The sequence below is a fragment of the Drosophila eugracilis genome, unplaced genomic scaffold (genome assembly GCF_018153835.1).
Source record: "Drosophila eugracilis isolate 14026-0451.02 unplaced genomic scaffold, ASM1815383v1 contig_1172, whole genome shotgun sequence".
Taxonomy (NCBI): domain Eukaryota; kingdom Metazoa; phylum Arthropoda; class Insecta; order Diptera; family Drosophilidae; genus Drosophila; species Drosophila eugracilis.
The window spans coordinates 285714-306977 of NW_024571954.1; the positions used below are offsets into that span (position 1 = coordinate 285714).

General features: G+C 39.5%; 2 protein-coding genes across 2 annotated transcripts in view; both read left to right on the top strand.

Annotated features, from left to right (window-relative positions):
- Window positions 1–21264, top strand: part of LOC108106439 (neurogenic protein mastermind) — a 79252-nt gene that overhangs the window by 39448 nt on the left and 18540 nt on the right. Inside the window, exon 4 of the mRNA XM_017213472.2 lies at window positions 17201–19261. Coding sequence (XP_017068961.1) covers window positions 17201–19261 — 2061 coding nt within the window. The remainder of the gene's footprint in view (window positions 1–17200; window positions 19262–21264) is intronic.
- LOC108106438 (acylphosphatase-2) lies at window positions 5104–6576 on the top strand. The gene has a single exon (XM_017213470.2). It carries the CDS (start codon window positions 6111–6113, stop codon window positions 6441–6443), a length of 333 nt encoding a protein of 110 aa, XP_017068959.1. The 5' UTR covers window positions 5104–6110; the 3' UTR covers window positions 6444–6576.

Genomic DNA, 21264 nt, shown 5'->3' on the forward strand with positions numbered 1-21264 from the left:
TAAGTTCTGGCTAGCATGGCGTATACGCATTATGAATAGTTTTCCTTTTAAACTAAAGTTAAACTTAAACATTAAAATTCTCTATATAATGACATCCTATCCGTTATCCATGAATTTTCATTTTAATCACCTTTGCCTAAAAGAAATAGTCCATTTACCAAACATTTTTATTAACAGTCGGGGGGCAATGTTAATTAAAGCTTTCAATTCATTTCTCCCACCAATTTCCCTTGTGGCCTGTTCGTGTCATCTATTGGCCAACTTCTCTTGACCAAGAGGCTAATTGGTATTGTCAGCACTGCCGCTGTCATTTAGCCAATATAATATTACTATTTTTTGTTCGCTTGTACCAAAAATTTACATGGATATTTAAGTTTTAAGCAAAAAAAGAAAATGTCAAACTGGATAATTTATATCAAAACGTTTTTTTTTTGCTGTGAATGATTTATTTAAACATACCAAACGTGTGTAAAAACTATTAATTAATTTACAAAACATATGCGAGGCTTTCAGTGCTTGACAACAGAAAATGCTTTTCCCTGCCATGGCGCTCCACACGGCGTATGTGTAATATGTCAGCTGATTTTTTTAAGAACTTTGGATGACAAATGAAATGTAGAATAGCTAATAGGTGTTAAATATTAATGATGGATAATCATTTTTATATAATGAAAAACATTAAAAATTAGTTATTAAATTTAAAAATATTTCTTAAATACCAAAAAATGGATGTAACAGAAATTTGAAAACATTTAAAATTATTTTTCCTTTCAAATTTCTGCTTGTTTACCTTTTGTTCGCACAAATTGGACAAACTTTTGGGTAATTGTACTTCTAATTGCTTTATTACAGCTTTAATTGCTCGTTGTAAAAAACGTTCGCTGTTAATTTACAGCTGTTATTTAACAGCTCAGCAAGCACAAGGCGTAAGCGAGACAGATTGGTGGGTCAAACAGAGAGGGAAACAGAGTCACTTAGTCAGGGCGATTGCTTGGCTTGTTTTTTGTGATGTTTCCTTTGTTGTTTTGTTTTGATTCGCTTTAGCTCCTCCGACTGTTTGTCTATGTTTTCTTTTCTCTCTCTATATATTTCCTATGTCTTCCTTTTCATTCCCCTTGGCTTTCTCTCGGGTTTTTCACTCGTTTCCCGAAACACGGAGAAAGACCCTTTGTAAATTTTAATGGCAAATCTGCTGCCATTTGCGGCACATTTCGCGTACAATTTTCATTTTTGTTATGCCCACATATTTATTTTCATGGCTTGTCCTAGGTGGTTGGGTGATTTAGGGGGTTAGGCGGGGTAGGCTGTGTGCCCGCTTGTCTCGTACACAGAGGGAAAATAAATTAATTTTAAGAAACTTAAAGCACACAATTATTTTTATACAAGAATATATCCTTGAAGTATGCACCAATATCTTATAAAGGAAAAAATCAAATATTCATTTTTATAGCATACTTTTTAAGGCACTTTTTAAGAAATTATAATTCGAAAATATAATTAAAATTAATAATTTTAATATCAACAATTAACAAACAAGAAACCAAACAAAATTTAGAATTTTATAAAAGTAAAGAAAGATTTTCATAGATTAAAAGATCCAACAAAATCTATCTGGTTTTTCTCAGTGCCTACTACATTGCTAAAGGGGGCGCACTTTACATTTGTTTTGTTTATTTTGGCGTGAGCGTTGCCAGCCGCGAGAGCATAGAAGACATGGCCACTGCCAGCAAGGAAAAGAGAGAGCGAGAGAGAGAGAGAGAGGAACAGAGCCAGCCAGTGAGTGTGAATGTGAGTGGGGAGCCGGCAAGAGAAAGAGAGTGAGAGAATGTCGATGGCTCTCCTTATTGTTGCTGCTTTTGCTGCCGCTGTTGCTGGCATGCCATTTCCCGTTATCAGTGGCAGACTTTCTGCCAACCTGCTGTCGCACGCTGTCGGCGTCGACGTCGCTGCCATTGGCTCAGTCGCCGCTCAACGGTGACGCCACAAACGCCGCACAGTGGGTGTAAATTTGAGTTTTTAAAATAATTTTTGCAAATTTTTGACTGCTATAATATAAGCAAGAAAGTGAGAAGTCAAGCAAGAATTTATTAAAATTTTATTAAAGAATATTAATTGCATAGAGTTTATTGATTCGCAATTGTCGTAATGTAGATTTCATCCCATTGTACCTCATTCGGTGTCCCTCATTTTGGATTTTGTGCGCACGCCGTGCCAGCTAATTTTGGATTTTCTAAGCGAGCCGAGTGAAATATTTTTAGCTCTTCGACTGCGACGCAACGGCGAAGTCGACGCTGGCAGCGATGTTAGCATGCAGATTTTTGCAATTGTTTGCCTTATTTGGCCGCTGACGTGATTTTGTTGTTGTTGTTGTTGCTGTATTTTTAGCCAGTTGATTTATCATTCTCATTGCGTTTACGGTGCATTTGTGGCTAATCAGTATTTTGTCTCTTTTCCTCTCGTTGCAGGTGAGTTTTCCCTCTTCCTTCTCCCTCTTATTTTGCCCCATCAACGCATTGTTGTTTCGTGTAAAAATGCATAAAGTGCAGAGATAAAACCGTAAGTTAAGCTAAGTATTTCAGTAAGTATTAAGGAATTGCCATTACTGGAATGTTTGCATCATCGTTGAGTTATTTTGATAAGCTTAAGCCAAGATCACGGGTTACGTATACGCAGCGTAGGACAGCTGGGTGATCGAGTGAGTGTGTATAACAGTTCTCTGAGTGGATTTTCTGGAATGTTCACACATCATAGCTAAATCAGAATGGATTAGTAACTATCTTGGGGTACTAACTTGGGGTTTTAGATGATTTTGTATAACAGTTAGATTTAAGTCGGGTTATTATCTGGAATTTCTAATAGAATTCAGTTATTTTCATGTGAAAATTGGAAAATATGTTAAAAAATTAAGTAAATAATGAATTTTAAACATGTTTAGTGTTCATTTAACAGAGTTTCATTGAATCGTTGATAAGAATATGATAATTATAGAACTTTAAAAGTATAAAAGTAGCCTTTTTGCTTTCAAATTAGTCATTTATTACTTTTCTACTATTTTAATAAGGTTAATTAATTAACTTTAGTTTTTCTCTTTGTGTAGAACAATAATTGTGTCATTTGCGTAAACAAATCAATGTGCGTGTAAGAGCTTGTGTATATGTATGTGTAAGTGAGATATTAAAGGCCAAGTCAAGTCTTCATAGCGCTAGTCCCCCCTCTGCTCAACCTACCATTTGCCCCCTTTTTATGCCACAAAACCAATCCGACTTCTTTTCTCTTATTATTCAGATTTTCCTATGCAACTTTAGTTGTATTTTCTCAGCTTTTCCCCATCCACATTTCCCACCCGCATAGCCCCCGCCGTTTGGCCTGGCTTTGAAGTGTTTACATTTTGCGTTTGAATTATCGCTGTTTTATATGCTGCTTCGCTTTGATTTTCTTCTATTCACTTGTTGTTATTGCCCCGTCTGTGTCTGCTTTACTTATTTTAAGCTAATTTTAGTATTTAGCTTTCGTTTGCATTTCAATTCAATTTGGAAAACGTCGAGGGAAAATGCTTTTTGGGGCTTGGGGTAAGAGCGAGGACTGTACTTTTTATTTTTAATTTCCAATTCGATTTAATTGTTGCTCTTGCTTGCCGTTGCCGTTGTTGTTGTTGCTGTTGTTGTTATTTTTGTTTCGCCTTTTCCGATTTGATTTGCTTGTGAGTGTCTGTGTGTGTGTGTCAGTGTGTGCTTGGCGCCGTTTGGCTTCACTGCCAAATGTTCTGAAAGATAAAATTCTAAGAAAATATTAAAGAATTCTACGGCTTTTTGAGAATTTAAAAGATGTAAGGCTTATGTTTTTATACTTTTAAACAAGTTATACAAAGTTTCCAAAATATTAAAAAAATGGTAATATATTAATCCGAAAAACTGAAATTTCGATAACTTACTGAAGAATCTCCCATAATATGGTATAAATCCAGAAGAAAGGATCTTATTTTCATCATTTTAATAATTATTATAAAAGGATTCCCCTTTTTTGATGTAACTTCATTATATTTACAAATTTGCCTCTGTTAGTTTGGCTTATCTGGTCTTTATCCGTTCTGAAAGATCCCTTCTCTGCTTACTCTCTCTCTGGCTTAGCTCTCTCTCTCTCTCTCTTCCACTCTCTTTCTCCCACTTCACGCAGTTTGCCTTCAGAGAAGCCGAGTTTTGTTTACTGACTTGCTGTTGTTGTTGTTGTTGCTGTCGCAATTGAAGCGCAGTTTCTGGTAGCAGCAGCAACAACACCAACCTATAGATATATACCCATACCCGTAGCTACAACACCGAGGCATGCGAAATCCCTTGAAGCGTTTCAACGTACATTTTTTTTCTACTTTTTTTCCCCCATTTTGCTGCGCTTCGGTTTGTTTGATTTGGCTTGCTCACCTTCGGCTCGACAACAACAACAATATCGAACGGGAGACGTCGACAGAGAGGCAGCGACGGCAACGTCTACGTAGACGTACGACGGACTCTCAAACTGAAACTCAAAACGTACCCGAGGCTCGTGCTGCTGTTTCATTTGAATGGGCACACGACGGAGTTCGAGTTGGATTGGCCACAGTGTGCCGGCCAAACGAAAATTGGAAGCCTTTGGTTCCACTTTGCGAAAACTTTGCAAAAATTCGCTTAACTAAATTGGCAGCTTTAGGGCCATTTCAACATCTTTTTGGATTTAAGTTGAGAGTAGCTGAAGGCGGAAAATCTTGGGGTATGTCTTTTTGGGTTTTAAGCTACTGTGGGGCGTAAAATATTCAAAGGTTTTGGATGCACTTTGAAGATAATTAACAAATGTTTTAAAATTACGAAAAGTTAATTTTGGCGGTTGCTTCAGTTTAAAAGTTAGAAAAATGTAGTTAATTATAAAAAATACTAATTTAAAACTAAATAATTTTGGTTTTTATGGTTGGTTGTGAAGTAAAACTTATTAATATTTTTTTAAATTTATTTTTATGTAAGTGTTTTCTGGCTTCTTGTTTTTCTGAGTGTACTCTGTTAATGTGACTTAAGCTGTAAACTGGCAATGCTTAAAACTGCTTTACTTTTAAGTCAAGAGCAGAATTAAGTTACTAAGATTAGGCTTACAATCCTTAATTTTTGTGGAAGAAGCATTAACAATATGCCTAAATTTTGTTACAACTTTCAATATAATAAATACTAAAGTAATTTTTCAGTCAAAACGTTGCCTAATTTAAAGTTAAATTATATTTAATCGATTAACTAACACCAGTATTGTATCAAATAATCTAAAACTTACCCTTAAATAAGCTTAATTGAAGGGAAAAATATAATTTATATACCCCTTGGAAAACCAATATTCTAGCAAGGACCTGGTGGAAGGGTACTTGTAGCTGAAGTCATTTATCACAGGCTTCTTTTGCAAATACCTTAGCTCCCAGGACCTCATTCTTATGTCCTGTCTCTCTCACTCCATATCCACTCTGTCTGTCCCCCGCCCCCCAACTCCCTTCCATTTTATCCTGTGCCTAGGTCATAAATATCGTATTAAATATTTTCCTTAGAATCGCCTGCGTTGTCGGCGTTTCGCGTTTGCATTAACGCCGAATGTTGTCTGTTTATCTCGCTAGTTATTGTTCGCTGCCCATAGGTGGTGTTTTTCTACCATTTTCCAAAGGGTCTAGGGGGGAGGGTTTCGCCTCTGGTTTGGTGGTTGCAAACTTTTGTGGCATTGCCAGTTGATTGGATTGCCATGAGATGAACTTGGCGTCGCATGTGAGTGTGTGTGTGAGTGTGCCAGTGAGTGTGGCAAGTGATTTATGGGTCCCCCGTGCTGATATGGGATACGCTATATAATGCTATAGATATACAATAGATACAATGTCATTAGCGGCTCTCCATGTTACAATGTTCTGTTTGACAGATGAAAACTCGATGTTTTTCTGTACCAATTTGAATATAAATTTGTTGAAAAAGATTGAAAATTGCCAACAAAACCGGCAAGCCTTGACTTTTTCCATAAAATTCTTACTTACTAAACATTCACAAAACCTAACTAAATTCCAACAATTAAATTTTCCCTCCTGAATTAAGATTTTTGGTAAAAGATAAACGAAAATCAAGATGATACAGCCGGCTGAGCAGATCTTCTCCTGCGGCTTCGAGATTTTTGGAAGAGTTCAGGGCGTGTGCCTACGGAAGCAGACTCGGGATTTGGCCACATTGAATCATGTACGCGGATGGGTGATGAACACGGACGAGGGCACGGTCATAGGGCAGCTGGAGGGAACTTTGCCCAAGGTCAACGAGCTCAAGTTTTGGCTTTTGAATTTTGGAAGTCCGCGGGCGATTATCGACAGGGCGGAGTTCACGCCCACCAAAGAGATAACTTCGCACAACTTTAGTGGCTTCTCGATTCGCTACCATCATGTGCCAGCCCGCAAAGTGGTGACTTAGGAGAGGTTATATATCATGGATATAGTATCGTGGAATATCAAAATTGTAACTGTATGCTATTTTGTTGTATCTTTTTGTTTGGGCCTTTAAATTGAGCTGCCAATATAGAGAGCCAAGCTGCTTCTGGCGAACATCACTTATAAACCTCAAAAGTGAAAAACAGGCTGCCAGCCACTAATTAAGCCGCACAAAGAAATGCTCAGCGCAATTACATAGGGGCTCTGGCACATCCACTATGTATATATATATATAGTTATATATAGATATATAGATAAGCCTATATATATGTGTGAGATGACTGGGTTAGACAGACACCTGCAGCTTTAGCTTTAACTTTAGCTTCAGTTTCAGCTTTGGCTTCGGCTTGGCCACATTTCCAGTTGAGCGACGCCCCAAACTGGCAATGAGTTTTTACGACGACACACAAACAGCAGCCAACAGCCGTGAGTGGAGGCAACAGACAATACACGGTATATGGAATATTTAGAATAATAACAGAGAGCTAAAAATATTTATCATTAGATACAAGGAGGAGCGGAGATTGCAGAAACCTGGAAAAGGTTTTGGCATTTAATCGAGAAAAAAGGGGATTTCACATTAAAAAGAAAAATAGTGAAATCTAGATAAGATAATATACTATTTTTAAATTCAAATAAGCGATTTTCTGAGGCTAAGTCTTTTAGCTTCGACGACATATAAAAATATAAAAAATGTTCTAAGGAAACAAAACCTTAACTTTTCGAGTCTTCACTGTACTTACCAATTTATATTTGACTATTACGTTTAACCTACTCATAGAAGATCCCAATATAGTTCCTTAAAAAAGTCATTAAGAGGATTAACTTATATATAATTCGGTTTCTAAACTTTGTTTGCCTCAAATTCAATCTTGTTTTCCTGCAAAATGGCTTAAAATCGAAATCTGGCAGAAATCGAAGTGCCACATTCACGTCTTATCACATTTTCGAGTTGTCCAAGTGTATCGCAAGTTGGAGCGAGAATTCAGTTGCCCACCGTTGTTGTTGCTTTTTTTTTTTGTTGCTGCTCCCAAATGCCCTCCATGGGTCGCTGACTACCACGACGCCGCTGCCTGTGATGGCGTCGCTGTTGGCGTCTCTGCCGCCGAAGCACTGCGCATAATCACAACAAAATCAAACAAATGAACGGCACTGACACAGCGGCAACACCAACAGCAACAGCAACAGCAACATCATCATCGCAGCAGCAACATCACCGCAACAGCAACAGCCGCGACGAGGAGTGTGCGTGCATGTGAGCTTGTGTTGGCAACTTCGTTGCGTGTGTAACAGGCGCCCAGATTTTTTGAGAGAGCTGACAAAAGAACATTTTCACATGCGGAGTGTAGAGTGTTCCCATTTGATGTTGCTGTTGTTCTTGTTTTTGTTGTTGGGCTTGCGGAATTTTTATAGGTTAAGCTGTAAGCGGTAGGAAGGTAGAACTGGGGGCGTGGCACGGGAGGGGATTCTGTGGCTGTGGCCAGCAAAGAGGGTTGTTGGTTGTGGCCTTAACTAGTTTCAGCCGGCCGGTGTCGTTGCCTTGTAAAGGAGCTTGGGAAAAAAAAAAAGAAAATATGAGATAAAGAGAGAAAGAGAGAAAGAGAGAGAGAGAGGTTTGTACTCACTCGATTTTTGAGTGATTCTTGGAAAACCCAAACCCCCTGCTAAATTTTCCAACCCCCCTGCTCAAATTCCTTTGCGCATTCCTTCGACGTTGACGTCGCTGCCTGTTTCCGGTGTCACTTCCTTATTTAGTTGTTCATGTTGTTTGTTGTTGTTGTTGCTGTTCTTGCCTGGATTTTGGGTAGAATTTCTCGCTGGCATGTCCTTGTAGGCTCAACCCAATTTAACAGCCATCAGCGAATTCAATTTTCCTGAAAGCAAGTCCACCCGAAATGAGGAAAATAACAAAAATAACGATCATTAGTTGGATTATTATTAGTCTATTAGTGGTAATCAAATTTATGGCACAAATACAAATTGAGGGAAAACTTTCATGACGCCAAAATGGAAATTGAAAACACAAGCGCCAAGGGGGGGAGGGATTGCGGTGGCAAAGACAGGTTGTCGCGGCATACATAAATGCAAACACTTTGTGCAAATATTTGTGTCATTAAACAAATGACAAACGAATTGGTTTCAACATGAAAGCCGAGAGAGAGAGACAGGAGAGACAGCCAGAGAAAGAGAGAGAGCAGCTGACATGCAACATGCTAACAGCAACAGCAACAGCAACAGCAGCTTATCAACCGTCTGTTATGGTCTAACAGCAACATCCCCGCAGCAACACCAATACTCTTAACCACCCACACGCACACACACAGATACACTCACTCATCGCAGCGCTGCAACAATGCAAAAAGCAAACTTTCTCGCTGTCGGCGTCGCTGTTGCTGTCGCTGCTGCCTCTGCTGCTGCTGCTGCTGCTGGCGTCACTCGTCGGTCGAAGTCGGTTCGTTTGGTTTCGCTGACAGCGGCTCGTGCCAGTACTCAACCGACTGCCAAACGGCGCACGACAAACCAGCAGCAGCAGCTGAGGCACCACCAGCAACAGCAGCAGCAGCAGCAACAGCAACACCACCAACAGCAGCACTAGCAGCAGCAGCAGTAATAGCCGCACGGCAGCAACAGCAACACTAGCCAAAGAAAAGCTGTGCGTTGTTTTTTTTTGTTTGCGGTTCGTTCGCTCAGCGATAAAAACACAACAGCAACATCAACCCGACAATGGCAATATAACAAAAGAAAACAAATTAAAATGAAATACTAAAAAATGCACTTAAACTTAATGAAGAAATAAAGTGTTCAAGTTATTAAAAGTTTTAGTGTTTTTTTAAAACAAACAAATCAAAAATAAAAAAAAGTGAAAACCAAAAAACGAAACAAATTAGTTAAAAAGTTACACAAAAATTACGCAAATATTCTTATCAAAACTGAGTGATTAAACAAATATATGCTAAAAAAAAACGTTTATAACAAATTCTTGGGAAATGTAAACAGTTTAATTAACAAAATGAAACAAACAAAAAGTGAAAAATAATATTGTTATCAGTTTAGTTAGAAAGGGAAAGATCTATAAAGATCAGGGATTTGTTTTTATAAGAAAACAACTTTTTTAGAAAAGAACTTTTTATATCTTATGATACATTTTATTAAGTCATATCAAGCATATCTTCTACTCAACCCACTGTCCTTTTTATTTATTTGACATTTATATTAAGTTCTTTTCTTTTTTGGGCGAGAAATTGTGCATGGCAAATGCAGATTTATTAGGTGCAGACTTCGTAAGACTCACGTAAGACGTAAAATGGCAGAAATTAAAAATCATAAATCAAAAGTGCTAAATAAATCAGCAGGAAAATTGAGCAAAAAATGTGTGCGTGTGTGTTTCTATACCTCCTCCCCATCACCTTCTTTTCCCGATTAAAATCCATTAATTACATTGCAGTAAATCCGTTTTGGGGATTTTAGCATAATTTTTATTTTTCATAAATTATAGAAAATTAATGTTTAGTTGCTTGTTGAAATATCAAAGAAAATATTTTCGCCAATCCGAATTTATGTTTGATTTCTCCGCGTGACTCTCTATGTGTTAGTGAGTGTGTGTTCTCATGTGTATGTGTGTTACGCATTTTGCTTAGACAAGTGGCCAAGAAGTGAAGGAGGAGCACGGAGAAGGAGATGGTGGAAGAGGAGGTGGAGGTGGAACAGATCTGAGGGAGCAATTGGTCGTTTGTTATGCCCTCACCAAAAAGTGGGGCATGCTCACAATGCCATGAAGTAGAACACGTTTGGAACTGTGTATCTGCACTTACGTATTCATAAAGATGTGCATATTAGTATATGGATATATCTTCTATATAAGCATTAGTTTTGTCTGCCTTGCTTTGGCTTTGGTGCGGAAAAACAATTGGGCTGATTAACGGTTTTGAATTATGCAAATTTGAGTTAGGTATCAGCGGGGGATTTAGTTACAAACTAAATATGGTTATATGTTGCTTTTACATTTAGTTAATTGCTTTGGTTTTTGTTAGGGTTTTTCTTTGATGTTTAGGTTTGGTTAGTTAGTTGAAAAATTTACCACTAGGTGGTGTTTTAGAAATATCTTTGGATATAAAAATAGAGGTTTTTGTTACTAAATGATTTCTATAATCTATATTTGCAGATAATATTTAGGAATATATATTAAGAATAGGTATATAAATTATGAAGTTAACTTCTTGACTTACCAAAGTCATGTTTTTAGCATAGTTTTGAATTTTTTTTTACTACCTTTTCATCATCACCTAAAGAAAACAGAAACTTAAGTGAAAACTTTACAAAATGTATGGAAATTGACATAATTCTATAATTTGTACACATCCTAATCATGTTTTAAATATGACAGGCTAATATTACTTTAAAAAAAGAGAGAAACAAATACAAAAATATTTCAAATTATGAGATTTAGTGATCATATTTTAATAGTTTATATTTAAATATATAGTATCTCTCCTAGAGTATTCCCTAGTTAGTTAAATTCTAGAGAAACTTCCATTGCTTTTGTCTTTTCGTGTATAATTGAATAGTGAGAGACAACAGCATCTCTTGGAATTCTCGGGCGAAACAACAGCAATAGTAATAGCAACAGCAATAGCAACAGCAATAGCAACAACAAGAGCAACAATAACTACAACACCAACAATAAGAGCAACACTAACAGCAACAATTGCCTTAGAGCGAGCAACAAGCAGCAAACTGAAACCAAACCGAGAAATCTGGCTTAGCCTTTTGGCGTTACGGAAATTGACGCTCTGCCACTGGCTCTGTCAGCGTCGCTGCCTTTGCTGCGACTACATTAATCTTACTTTTATTGCTCTCTCTATCTCTCTCTCTCTCTCTGTCTCAGTCTCTGTATGTTGTTACTGTTGTTTAATTAATTTTCGGTAAACATAATTTCCCATTGGGTTTTGTGAGAGCCAGCTCAGTTAAATGAGTTGAATAATGATTTATAATTCACTTCATAGTTTTTCTTTTATTTTTTTTCGCCTGCCACCACCCACTTTTTAATAATGTGCAAAAAATTAATAGTATGGAAAATGTAATGCGAGTAAGTCGAAAGGGGGTTGGTTGAGGAAAAAGGCGAGTAAATAGGAGGGAATAGGGGGACTGCCGAGAGTAGGACGCTAAACAAGGCCAAAACATTACGCATACGCCGCATGTGTCGGGCAAATATGGGGTAAGAAATGGTTAAAATAGCCAGGAATTAATTGGAGGCGCTTGTTGGGTTTGGATGTAGGTGCCAAAGGGGTGTTGTGGGTAGGGTAGGGGAGGGGGATTTTCTGTTATGGCTGACACTTGAGCGGACGTTTTAAGTTACACTTTTAATTAATTGTTGTGAATAAATGATGGTACACTTTCAAAGGAGAAAATTCAGCAGAGAAGAGCAAAACTGAAAAAAGAGGTTGACAAAGTGCTATGGGGAAAAATGTGGAAATTAAGTGGATATTTCAGTTAAATTACATTTTCCTTTTGGCATCGATTTTCAGTTATAAAAATTTAAATTAAAAAATGAATTTCAACTTCAAAATTGTATTTTAATATCATCAAGAAATGTGAAAAGTTATAGTTTATGGAACCTTTGACAAAAACCATTTTATGGTATTCGGAAATTTAATTTTTAGCTTAGTGATAAGGCGGGTTATGCTTTGTTTTTAGAAATCTGAATCATAACATCGAAATTTGACTAATATATAAAATCTCTTATAGAAGGAAACCAGTAAATTCTGGATTTTTTTTTGCGGTCTTTCTGAATATTTTAGCCAGCTCATTCAATAGCTTTAATCTTCTTGATTTCGCTCTGCTTTTATGCAGTTTGGCCTTGTCCATCGCCATTTTCTTGGGAATCCAAGGCAACTACTCCTCCTCTATCATCATCCAGTTCCTGTCTCTCAGCACCTATATACCATACAATGTAACAACTAGCAACTAGCAACCCAACCAACTAATCAAACAACACGAACGGCGAAACGAAGGCTTTCCACGAAACATTTTGATGTGTTTTTCTGTTGCTTTTTGTTGTTGTTGTTGGGGAAGAGACGATTTCCGTTTTGGGGCTAGCTGCTATATAGAGCTATATATTGTTTTTTGTTTTGTTTTTGTTTTTTTCTGGTGCTGAGTGGCCGAGAGTGTCGGTTTGGATTCACTACTAATTCGCATTAATCATACGACGCGTTGGACGCGCGCGCTCTCTTTTGTTTATGCATTGGAATCATGAAAACGAAATTCATACAAAAACTCAACTGAACGTCGCCAACGTGGAAAGAAGCTTTTCCACATTTTTATTTTTACACGCAGAAATTTACTAGCTAAGAGGGGGGGTAGAAGAGTGGGGAGTGGGCTAGGAGGAAGTGAGACAGGGTGGAAGAGAGATGGGTAACGTCTTCTTACTCACGCTCTTTGTTGTTGCTTATTTTTAATGTGTCAAGGTTCGCGGCATAATTTCAGTTGCTTTATTTCATTTGCGCGTAAAGCAAACAGAAAATATATCAAAGCGTGTGGCAGACTGATAGACAGCAAAGAAGATACAGCAAAAAAGGAACGAGTCATAAGCTGGGAAATGTTTGACTTTCTTTTTTAGGGGGGACAGAAAGAGAACTTGTGATAGTTGTAAGAAGTTAAAAAATATAAAAATGGGTTAGGGCTTTATTTAAAAAGCTGATATAAGTTTATAGCTTAGTGTTACAAAAGCCTTACTAAAGCCAAAATAGAGAAAGATATTATCGAAACTTTCAAAAATATTTTCTAAAACAAATCAGTAAAACATAAAACTAAAATTGCCTTCACTTTGATTCATTTTCCACTTGTCGCAATGTGACCACTGCTCCTCCAGTCAGGCCAACCTTTGATTTCCAGTATACAAGAGACCTCACCCACACTCTGCTTTACACGCCCTCCGCTCCCCGACAAAGTTATTAAGCTCCGCCACTGGCAAGACATAAAACCGAAGACGGAGGCCAGAGCGATGGCAAAGGCGAAGATGAGGATGTCGACGTTGGGAGGCGACGCATCGATAAATGTAAATGCAGTAAATGTAGTGGGGAAGGGGAAAGAAGAGGGGTTGGCTGTAAAGGGTTGGGGGAGGCCAAAGGGTACGACTATGCTACAGTTATAGGTGGAAAAGATGGGTAGTAGTGTGTGTGTGGGGGGCGGCAATACGGGGCAAAACATTTTTATTACCGCAGTGGAGTCGTAAAAAACTAAATTACTTTTAAGTTTGTAAATTGTGTAAGCTACCGCTCTCTTTCTAGCCATATCTATACGTCTCTTTCAGCCATAGGTTACATATCTATACCCAGCACCCTGACCCTCCCCCTTTCCCTTTGCTTTCCTTTCTTTTCTAGTACATTTTCCCACCGCTTTTGGTCAACGCAAGTTTGCATTCTTTGTGTCACGTTTCCATCGAAAGATACGAAAAACACAGATACAGATACAGCCAGCGAAAGAGACAGTAGACGGGCAGATAGAGTAGCCAGCGAAAGAGACGGCATGATCGATGGTAGTAGTAGAAGAAGAAGCAGCAGCAGCAGAGGGGCAGGGAAAAACAAATTTATGAAACGTCATTTATTCATAATGAGTCAAGCGAATGGGGAAAAGTGTTGGCGCGTGTATCGAAACGAATACGAATAGTAAAACACAAGGGAAATGGCGAGGAGAGAGGTGGGAGAGAAATGTGGAGATGGCCGAAACGGGCCAATTGTGTGTATTGCATTTCGAGTGTTGTAAAGTGCCATAAACTTATTAGGCGAAAGTGTTTCGTGAGTGTGAGAGATTGTCCATGAATGTGAATGTGAATCCGTAATGAGCCCTATTCACTTTGCTATTCATTTTCGGGGGTTAGTGTTCCATTCAAAGGTAATTCTTTAACCACCGATTGAGTGGCTATCGATGACCTAGGAGTAAGCGGGGGTCTTTGCCGTTCAAGTGGACACTTTCCTTGGGGAATCGTAAATAAGTTCGTTGGGTTTTGACATTAAGTGCGTGGTTTTTGGTTGTTCTTTGCTTTGAGGATGTTCAGGGATAAGCCAATGATTTGAAATTTGAGAGTTTTCCTATTAGCATTCTTTTATGGGTTTATATACGAGTGTATCGTTTTTTGAAGTTTTTTTTTTTGAATATCAATAAATAAATGAGTGATAAAATCATCTTGTTTAATTAAGTTTAAATCTTTAGAAATGTTTTTTCTTATACCTCAATTTAGTCTTTATAATAGGTATACCAATACCAAAGTAAAAACTTCTATTATATCGAATCTCTACTGTATAAAGGTAGTTGCAGAGAATATCTTAAAATTGCGGTGCATAACTCTGCACCCCACAAACGAGTCACTTGCGGTTATCCAGAGCATTTCGCAACTTTCCGCACACTTGCAACTGAGTCCTCTGCCTCCTCCTCTGCCAACTCCTCTTCCTCTACTTCTTCTTCGCATTGAAGTATTATATCGTATGAACTGAATACTCTCATACTCATACAGATACACACACATATACACACACACCTCGCGACCCCACTCACATGTCATTGTGTTGGGGCGCTGCGCCTATTCGCGGCTATTTTGTATACATTTTGCATTAATTAAAAACAAAATAAACAGCAAAAGTCGCGCGCGCTTGGCCTGCACGAAGGCATGAAAATAAAAACTGAAAAGCAAACACATTCTGATTTAAATGTGATTGTTTTTCTTGCTTTTCTTTTTCGCCTTCGTCTTTTTTTTTTTTACTCTCCTTTGCTGTTGTTTTTTCGCTTTACATGTTAAGCTAGTGGAAATGATTTGAGTGGAGTTTTTTAGGGTCTCTGATAGTTGGGATTTCTGTGGATTTTAATGGGTTTAATTGAGTCATTTTTGTGGGGTTTAAGAAGTTGGGTATTTAATAGTTTTCTATAATATTTCAATCTTAGAAAAGGAAAACTATATAGTATTAAATATTTTGTTAGTACAACAAGTTCAACTTAGTGCCAATTTGTCAAACTCATGTTAAGTTTGGTCACTGTTAAGTTTACATTATTCGAACAACAGTATTATAACTTCTTGTCTACGCTTAACATCACATTGAGAGATCGTACCCTAAAGAGATTTTAGGGTTAGGAGAGTTTGAGCTATAAAGTTATTATAGTTATAGCGAATTATTTTATGAGAAGTTAAAGATATATGTGTTCCTTTGATTTACCTAAATTTTATGTAAAGAAAGTAGTTTAAAAAAAATATGTATTATATTTTAGAGGCGTTCTAACCCATAGTTAGAAAAGATCATTTGTAATTCTGTAGTCCAATTTTTCCAAAATATATACTAAAATCTTTAATAAGTTAATAAATTTCTCTAAGAACCCACATACCCCAAGTTTCTACAAGTTTCTTAAGGGGTATTGCAAATCGCTGAAGTAAAGCAGAACAGAAACAAAAACAAAGGCAGCGCCGACGCCAACACAGCGCACACTAACCCACAATCGCTTACACATGCACAAACACACACACACACATTCAGACTAACTCTGGTGCTCTGGTTCTCTTTTCTCAGTCGACGTTCGGCGTTCTGCCACTGATTAGAAGTGTCTTTGCCTTTTATGTTATTGTTTCTGCCTCTTGCTACCTCTCTGTGTGTTTTTTGTGATTTTTGTTGTAGTTCTTTTTTTTTTTTTAATACATTTTATGACATTCTTTGTTGTTGTACTTTTGGGTGTGTGATTTTTGCCTTTGTGCACTTGCGATTTTCATGAAATTTCGCTATGGCTTTTCAATAATTTTGTGCACGTCTTGCAAGTGAATTTCTTTCGATTACTCTTGCCAAGTCAGCGAGATGTTGTGTTGCCCATTGTCGTTGAGTGTTAATCGAATCGTGCGGCCCATCAATGCCGTAAATGCGGGATATATATTTGTATATACATGTGTTTCATTAATTTATGCGTAATTTCTCGCGCTGCAGCTGAAAACAAATCAAATTGCAATCAAAAGAAAAGAACTAAACGATCAAGAAAGGAGAAAAACTAACTGTGAAAGAAAATCAAAACGCCAAATGCGACCGCGAAGCAAATGCAACAACAAAATGCAAAACAATCGACGCTGTACAGTACTGTCAACGTCGTTACACAACACTGGCCGGATAAGTTCACCCTATCGAGTGCTAGCCTAAAATCTCCCCACAAAAATCTGCCACAGCTATCTAAACTTTTGTGTCTATAAAACATATATAACGAAAGTGTTGCCAAAAATCCAAAGCTCTCGACTCTCGAATCTCGACTTAATGTCTGAACTAAACAAAAACTAAAACTAAACTTCGCCCAAGCCAAGCAAAAGCTATAAACGAACTATCTATGAATATTTGGGTAAGATTTTACAGGGGAAAACAGCGTTAAGCGTTTTAATGGGTCTAATTTTATTGTTAAATAACAATCATTTATTCATTCATTCATTTTTAAGTAAGGAAATTGAAATATATTTAAGAAAATAAAAGTTTAATTTATTACAAGATTTCATTGATCCTTTTAACTTGTATTTTCCTATGAGTAGAAGGAATATTACAGAGTCTTGTAAGACCTCTTTGTTAGTTTAAATGAACTTTGCATTTCCTTAATAACTACTGAATTTATGTTAAATCTTAGTCATATTCATCAAGCTGTTTATCAAGTTAAGAGAAAATACTCTTTAACGATTTTCCGACCCATTTCTCTAACTTATACTTTGTTTCTATTTGCCCTTCTCTTTCTTAGCAACAAAAATTCCTGAAACGACCCGCGGAGGATGTTGACAATGGCCCTGATACCTATGAACCGCCGCATAAGTTGCCCAATAACAACAACAATAGCAATAGCAACAATAACAACGGCAACACGAATCCCAATAATGGCGGCAACAACAACAACAATGGCTCCAATACCGGAAACAACAACAATGCGAATAACAACAACGGCAACGGCACCAACAACGGCGGCAGCAACAACAACAACGGCTCTGAGAATCTAACCAAATTCTCGGTGGAAATTGTTCAGCAACTGGAGTTTACCACATCGGCGGCCAACTCCCAACCGCAGCAGATTAGCACTAATGTCACTGTAAAGGCTCTGACCAATACATCGGTGAAAAGTGAACCAGGTGTGGGCGGAGGCGGTGGCGGCGGCGGTGGTGGTGGAGGTAGTGGCAATAACAACAACAACGGAGGAGGAGGCGGCGGCAATAATAGCAACAACAACGGAGGCGATCATCACCAGCAGCAACAGCAACAGCAGCAGCAGCAACAACAAGGCGGCGGACTGGGTGGCCTCGGCAATAATGGAAGGGGCGGGGGACCCGGCGGCATGGCCACGGGTCCAGGGGGCGTGCCCGGTGGCCTTGGCGGCATGGGTATGCCACCCAACATGATGTCCGCCCAACAGAAGTCGGCCCTAGGCAATCTGGCCAATTTGGTAGAGTGCAAACGGGAACCGGATCACGATTTCCCCGATCTCGGCTCGCTGGATAAGGATGGCGGTGGCGGGCAGTTCCCAGGCTTTCCCGATCTCCTTGGTGACGACAACTCGGAGAACAACGACACCTTTAAGGATCTCATCAACAACCTGCAGGACTTCAATCCCAGTTTCCTCGATGGCTTCGATGAGAAACCACTGTTGGACATCAAAACGGAGGATGGCATCAAGGTGGAGCCGCCGAATGCCCAGGATCTGATCAATAGCCTGAATGTTAAGTCCGAGGGCGGTTTGGGTCATGGCTTCGGTGGCTTTGGTCTGGGTCTGGACAACTCGGGCATGAAGATGCGTGGCGGCAATCCCGGAAATCAAGGTGGCTTCCCCAATGGTCCAAATGGTGGGGCAGGTGGTGCTCCCAATGCGGGCGGTAATGGTGGAAACTCTGGTAATCTCATGTCTGAGCATCCGCTGGCAGCTCAGACACTCAAGCAAATGGCCGAGCAGCATCAGCACAAGAATGCCATGGGCGGTATGGGTGGATTCCCCCGTCCGCCCCACGGCATGAATCCCCAGCAGCAGCAGCAACAGCAGCAACAACAGCAGCAGCAACAGGCCCAGCAGCAACATGGTCAAATGATGGGACAGCCGGGACGATATAATGACTATGGAGGCGGCTTTCCCAATGACTTTGGCCTGGGACCCAATGGTCCGCAGCAGCAGCAACAGCAGCAGCAGCCGCAGCAGCAACACCTGCCGCCGCAGTTCCATCAGAAGGGTCCTGGCCCAGGTGCCGGCATGAATGTTCAGCAGAACTTCCTGGACATCAAGCAGGAGCTCTTCTATTCCTCTCAAAATGATTTCGATCTCAAGCGTCTGCAGCAGCAGCAGGCCATGCAGCAGCAGCAACAGCAACAACAACAGCAGCAGCAGCAACAACAACACCATCAGCAGCAGCAGCAGCAGCAACCCAAAATGGGAGGTGTGCCCAACTTCAATAAGCAACAGCAGCAACAGGTGCCGCAGCAGCAGCAACTGCAACAGCAGCAGCAGCAATACTCGCCCTTCAGCAACCAGAACGCCAATGCGGCGGCCAACTTCCTCAATTGTCCGCCAAGGGGTGGACCAAATGGCAACCAGCAGCCGGGCAATCTGGCGCAGCAGCAGCAACAACCCGGTGGTGGTCCGCAGCAGCAGCAGCAACAGCGTGGCAATGCCAACAATGGGCAGCAGAACAATCCGAATGCCGGACCCGGTGGCAACAACTCGAATGCACCGCAGCAGCAACAATCGACGACCACAACGCTGCAGATGAAGCAGACGCAGCAGTTGCACATTAGCCAACAGGGTGGCGGAGCCCATGGAATTCAGGTGAGTCAAAGTCCCTCTTTTTGTATACTCCCTATATATATATATCTAGTAAAAAAAAAGCCCCCCTTCTGCCCCCAAAAAAAAAGAGAACCCTTAAAACACCCAAAATGTGACTGTTGCCTAGATGGAGCTTATCCAATAACATAACGCTACTTAATGCCATTGACACGTATGTAAATATCCATGCATATTTAAGTTATCAGCGTAACGAAGTCAACAGCTTTTCACGAAAATCCCGACAGCCGAGCCAGCGCAGAAAAGCTCCTAGGGGGGTGGTTTTTCCACATTGAGTTTAACTCAACATTTTCACTCACTCAACTCTGAATCTGACTGCTTGTTTTCTTTATATTTATCTTACTTTTTGTATTGCTTTTTGTTGTTGTGAAAGGATCATAAATCATGTTGGGGCAAACAAGCCGAGCAAACGAACCTTTGCCCGCTTTTGCCCGCTCTCTCATCGAGTTTTCTCGCTCTCTCTCTCTCTCTTCCTCTCTTTCTCTCTCTCACACTCGCTCGTTCTCTTGTTTCGCATTTAACCCTCGATTTTCCCATTTCCACTCGCCCAACCGAGTTTATCTCTGTCCATTAATTTTACCACACATCTGTTCATAAAATTGCTCGGCGACCTGGCGCTCGGCTTCAGTGAGTCCTCGGCAGCGAGCGAGTGTCCTTTAGCGCTATGTGGCTGCCTTCTCTCGTCACTGTCCCTCGGACTACGCTGCCAGTGCGGCCTCCCGCTTTTCCTGCCACCCAAACCATTTCCATTTGAATTTTCCGAGTTCCATGTGCGCCATTTTCATTACGTGAGCGACAACCGAACATTGTTGGGGAGAAAAAGGACACTGGCACCACCAGCAAAAAAGAGGATTGAGCTTGGCTTGCAATGGTTGCTTTTCGGGTTTTTCTTAAATGGAAATTTGCTGATTACAGTAGGGAAAATGCTTAAAGAACTGGTGAGAAACCCAGTAAAAAAGAAGCTAAGCTATGCACTGAAATAGTCAGACAAGGGAAAGAAAACTTGAGAAGCCTTAGAAGATCTAGCTGAAGAAAAGCCATTTTTGAGGGTGAAATTAAACGTCGTATAGAGAAAATGCTAAGAGATTGATTGACTTTAAATTAAACTTAAAGTTAGTAAGCAAATTTGTTTTTATTAATATTAAATACTGTATTTAAACATAATCTAAGTAGGAAGTCTAAGTGTTTCGAAAATGTACAAAATTCCATTTTAAACAGCCCCGAAAAGCATGCAATGTAAATTGTCTTCATATAAGGACTTCCCTTTTACACCTTTATTGTGTTAATTTGAAATAAAAAAAAAAAGGTTTCTTTTGTATGGAAAAAGATAAAAGTCATGTCAATTAAAAAGCACCCCTAGTAACATTTCAAACTTCCCTTATTGTCCCAAACGGAAGAACCCTTTCGTACATTTTTGATCCTTATTTATTGTGCATTTTTGGCAACAGACCCCCAAAGTGCATGGGCCCATGAACATTTACTGAGCTTCGTCATCACTCATCCATATAGTAATGCATTCATCACTTCATTGCTTCGCTATGTCCCCTCCTCCTCGTCCCCTCTCGCCTTTTTCTGGCCAAAGCAAGGGAATCTCTCGCTCTCACAAAAGCAATATTCCCTAGCCACATGCATCCTCACACACATATAGACATTCCCACATATATGCACTAAACCTAACCCATATTCATTATCCGCTCCAAATTGTTTTCCTGTTATTTTGCAACAACAACAACAACAACGTCAGTAGAAGCTACAACAACAACAACAACAGCACCAACATTTCATTTACAAAATGAAAGTGCAAAACTTTTTAAGCTAAGTTTCATGTCGCTGAGTAGTTTTCATCAGAGAACAGCCAAAAAAGCATAAAAGAGAGCGAGAAAGGGGAGTAGAAAGGGGAGATAGAGAATGGGATATAAAGATAGAAAGAGAGGGAGAGCAGAATGGTTTTGGCCTGGTCGAAAAGGGACACGGCAACGGCATTTCAT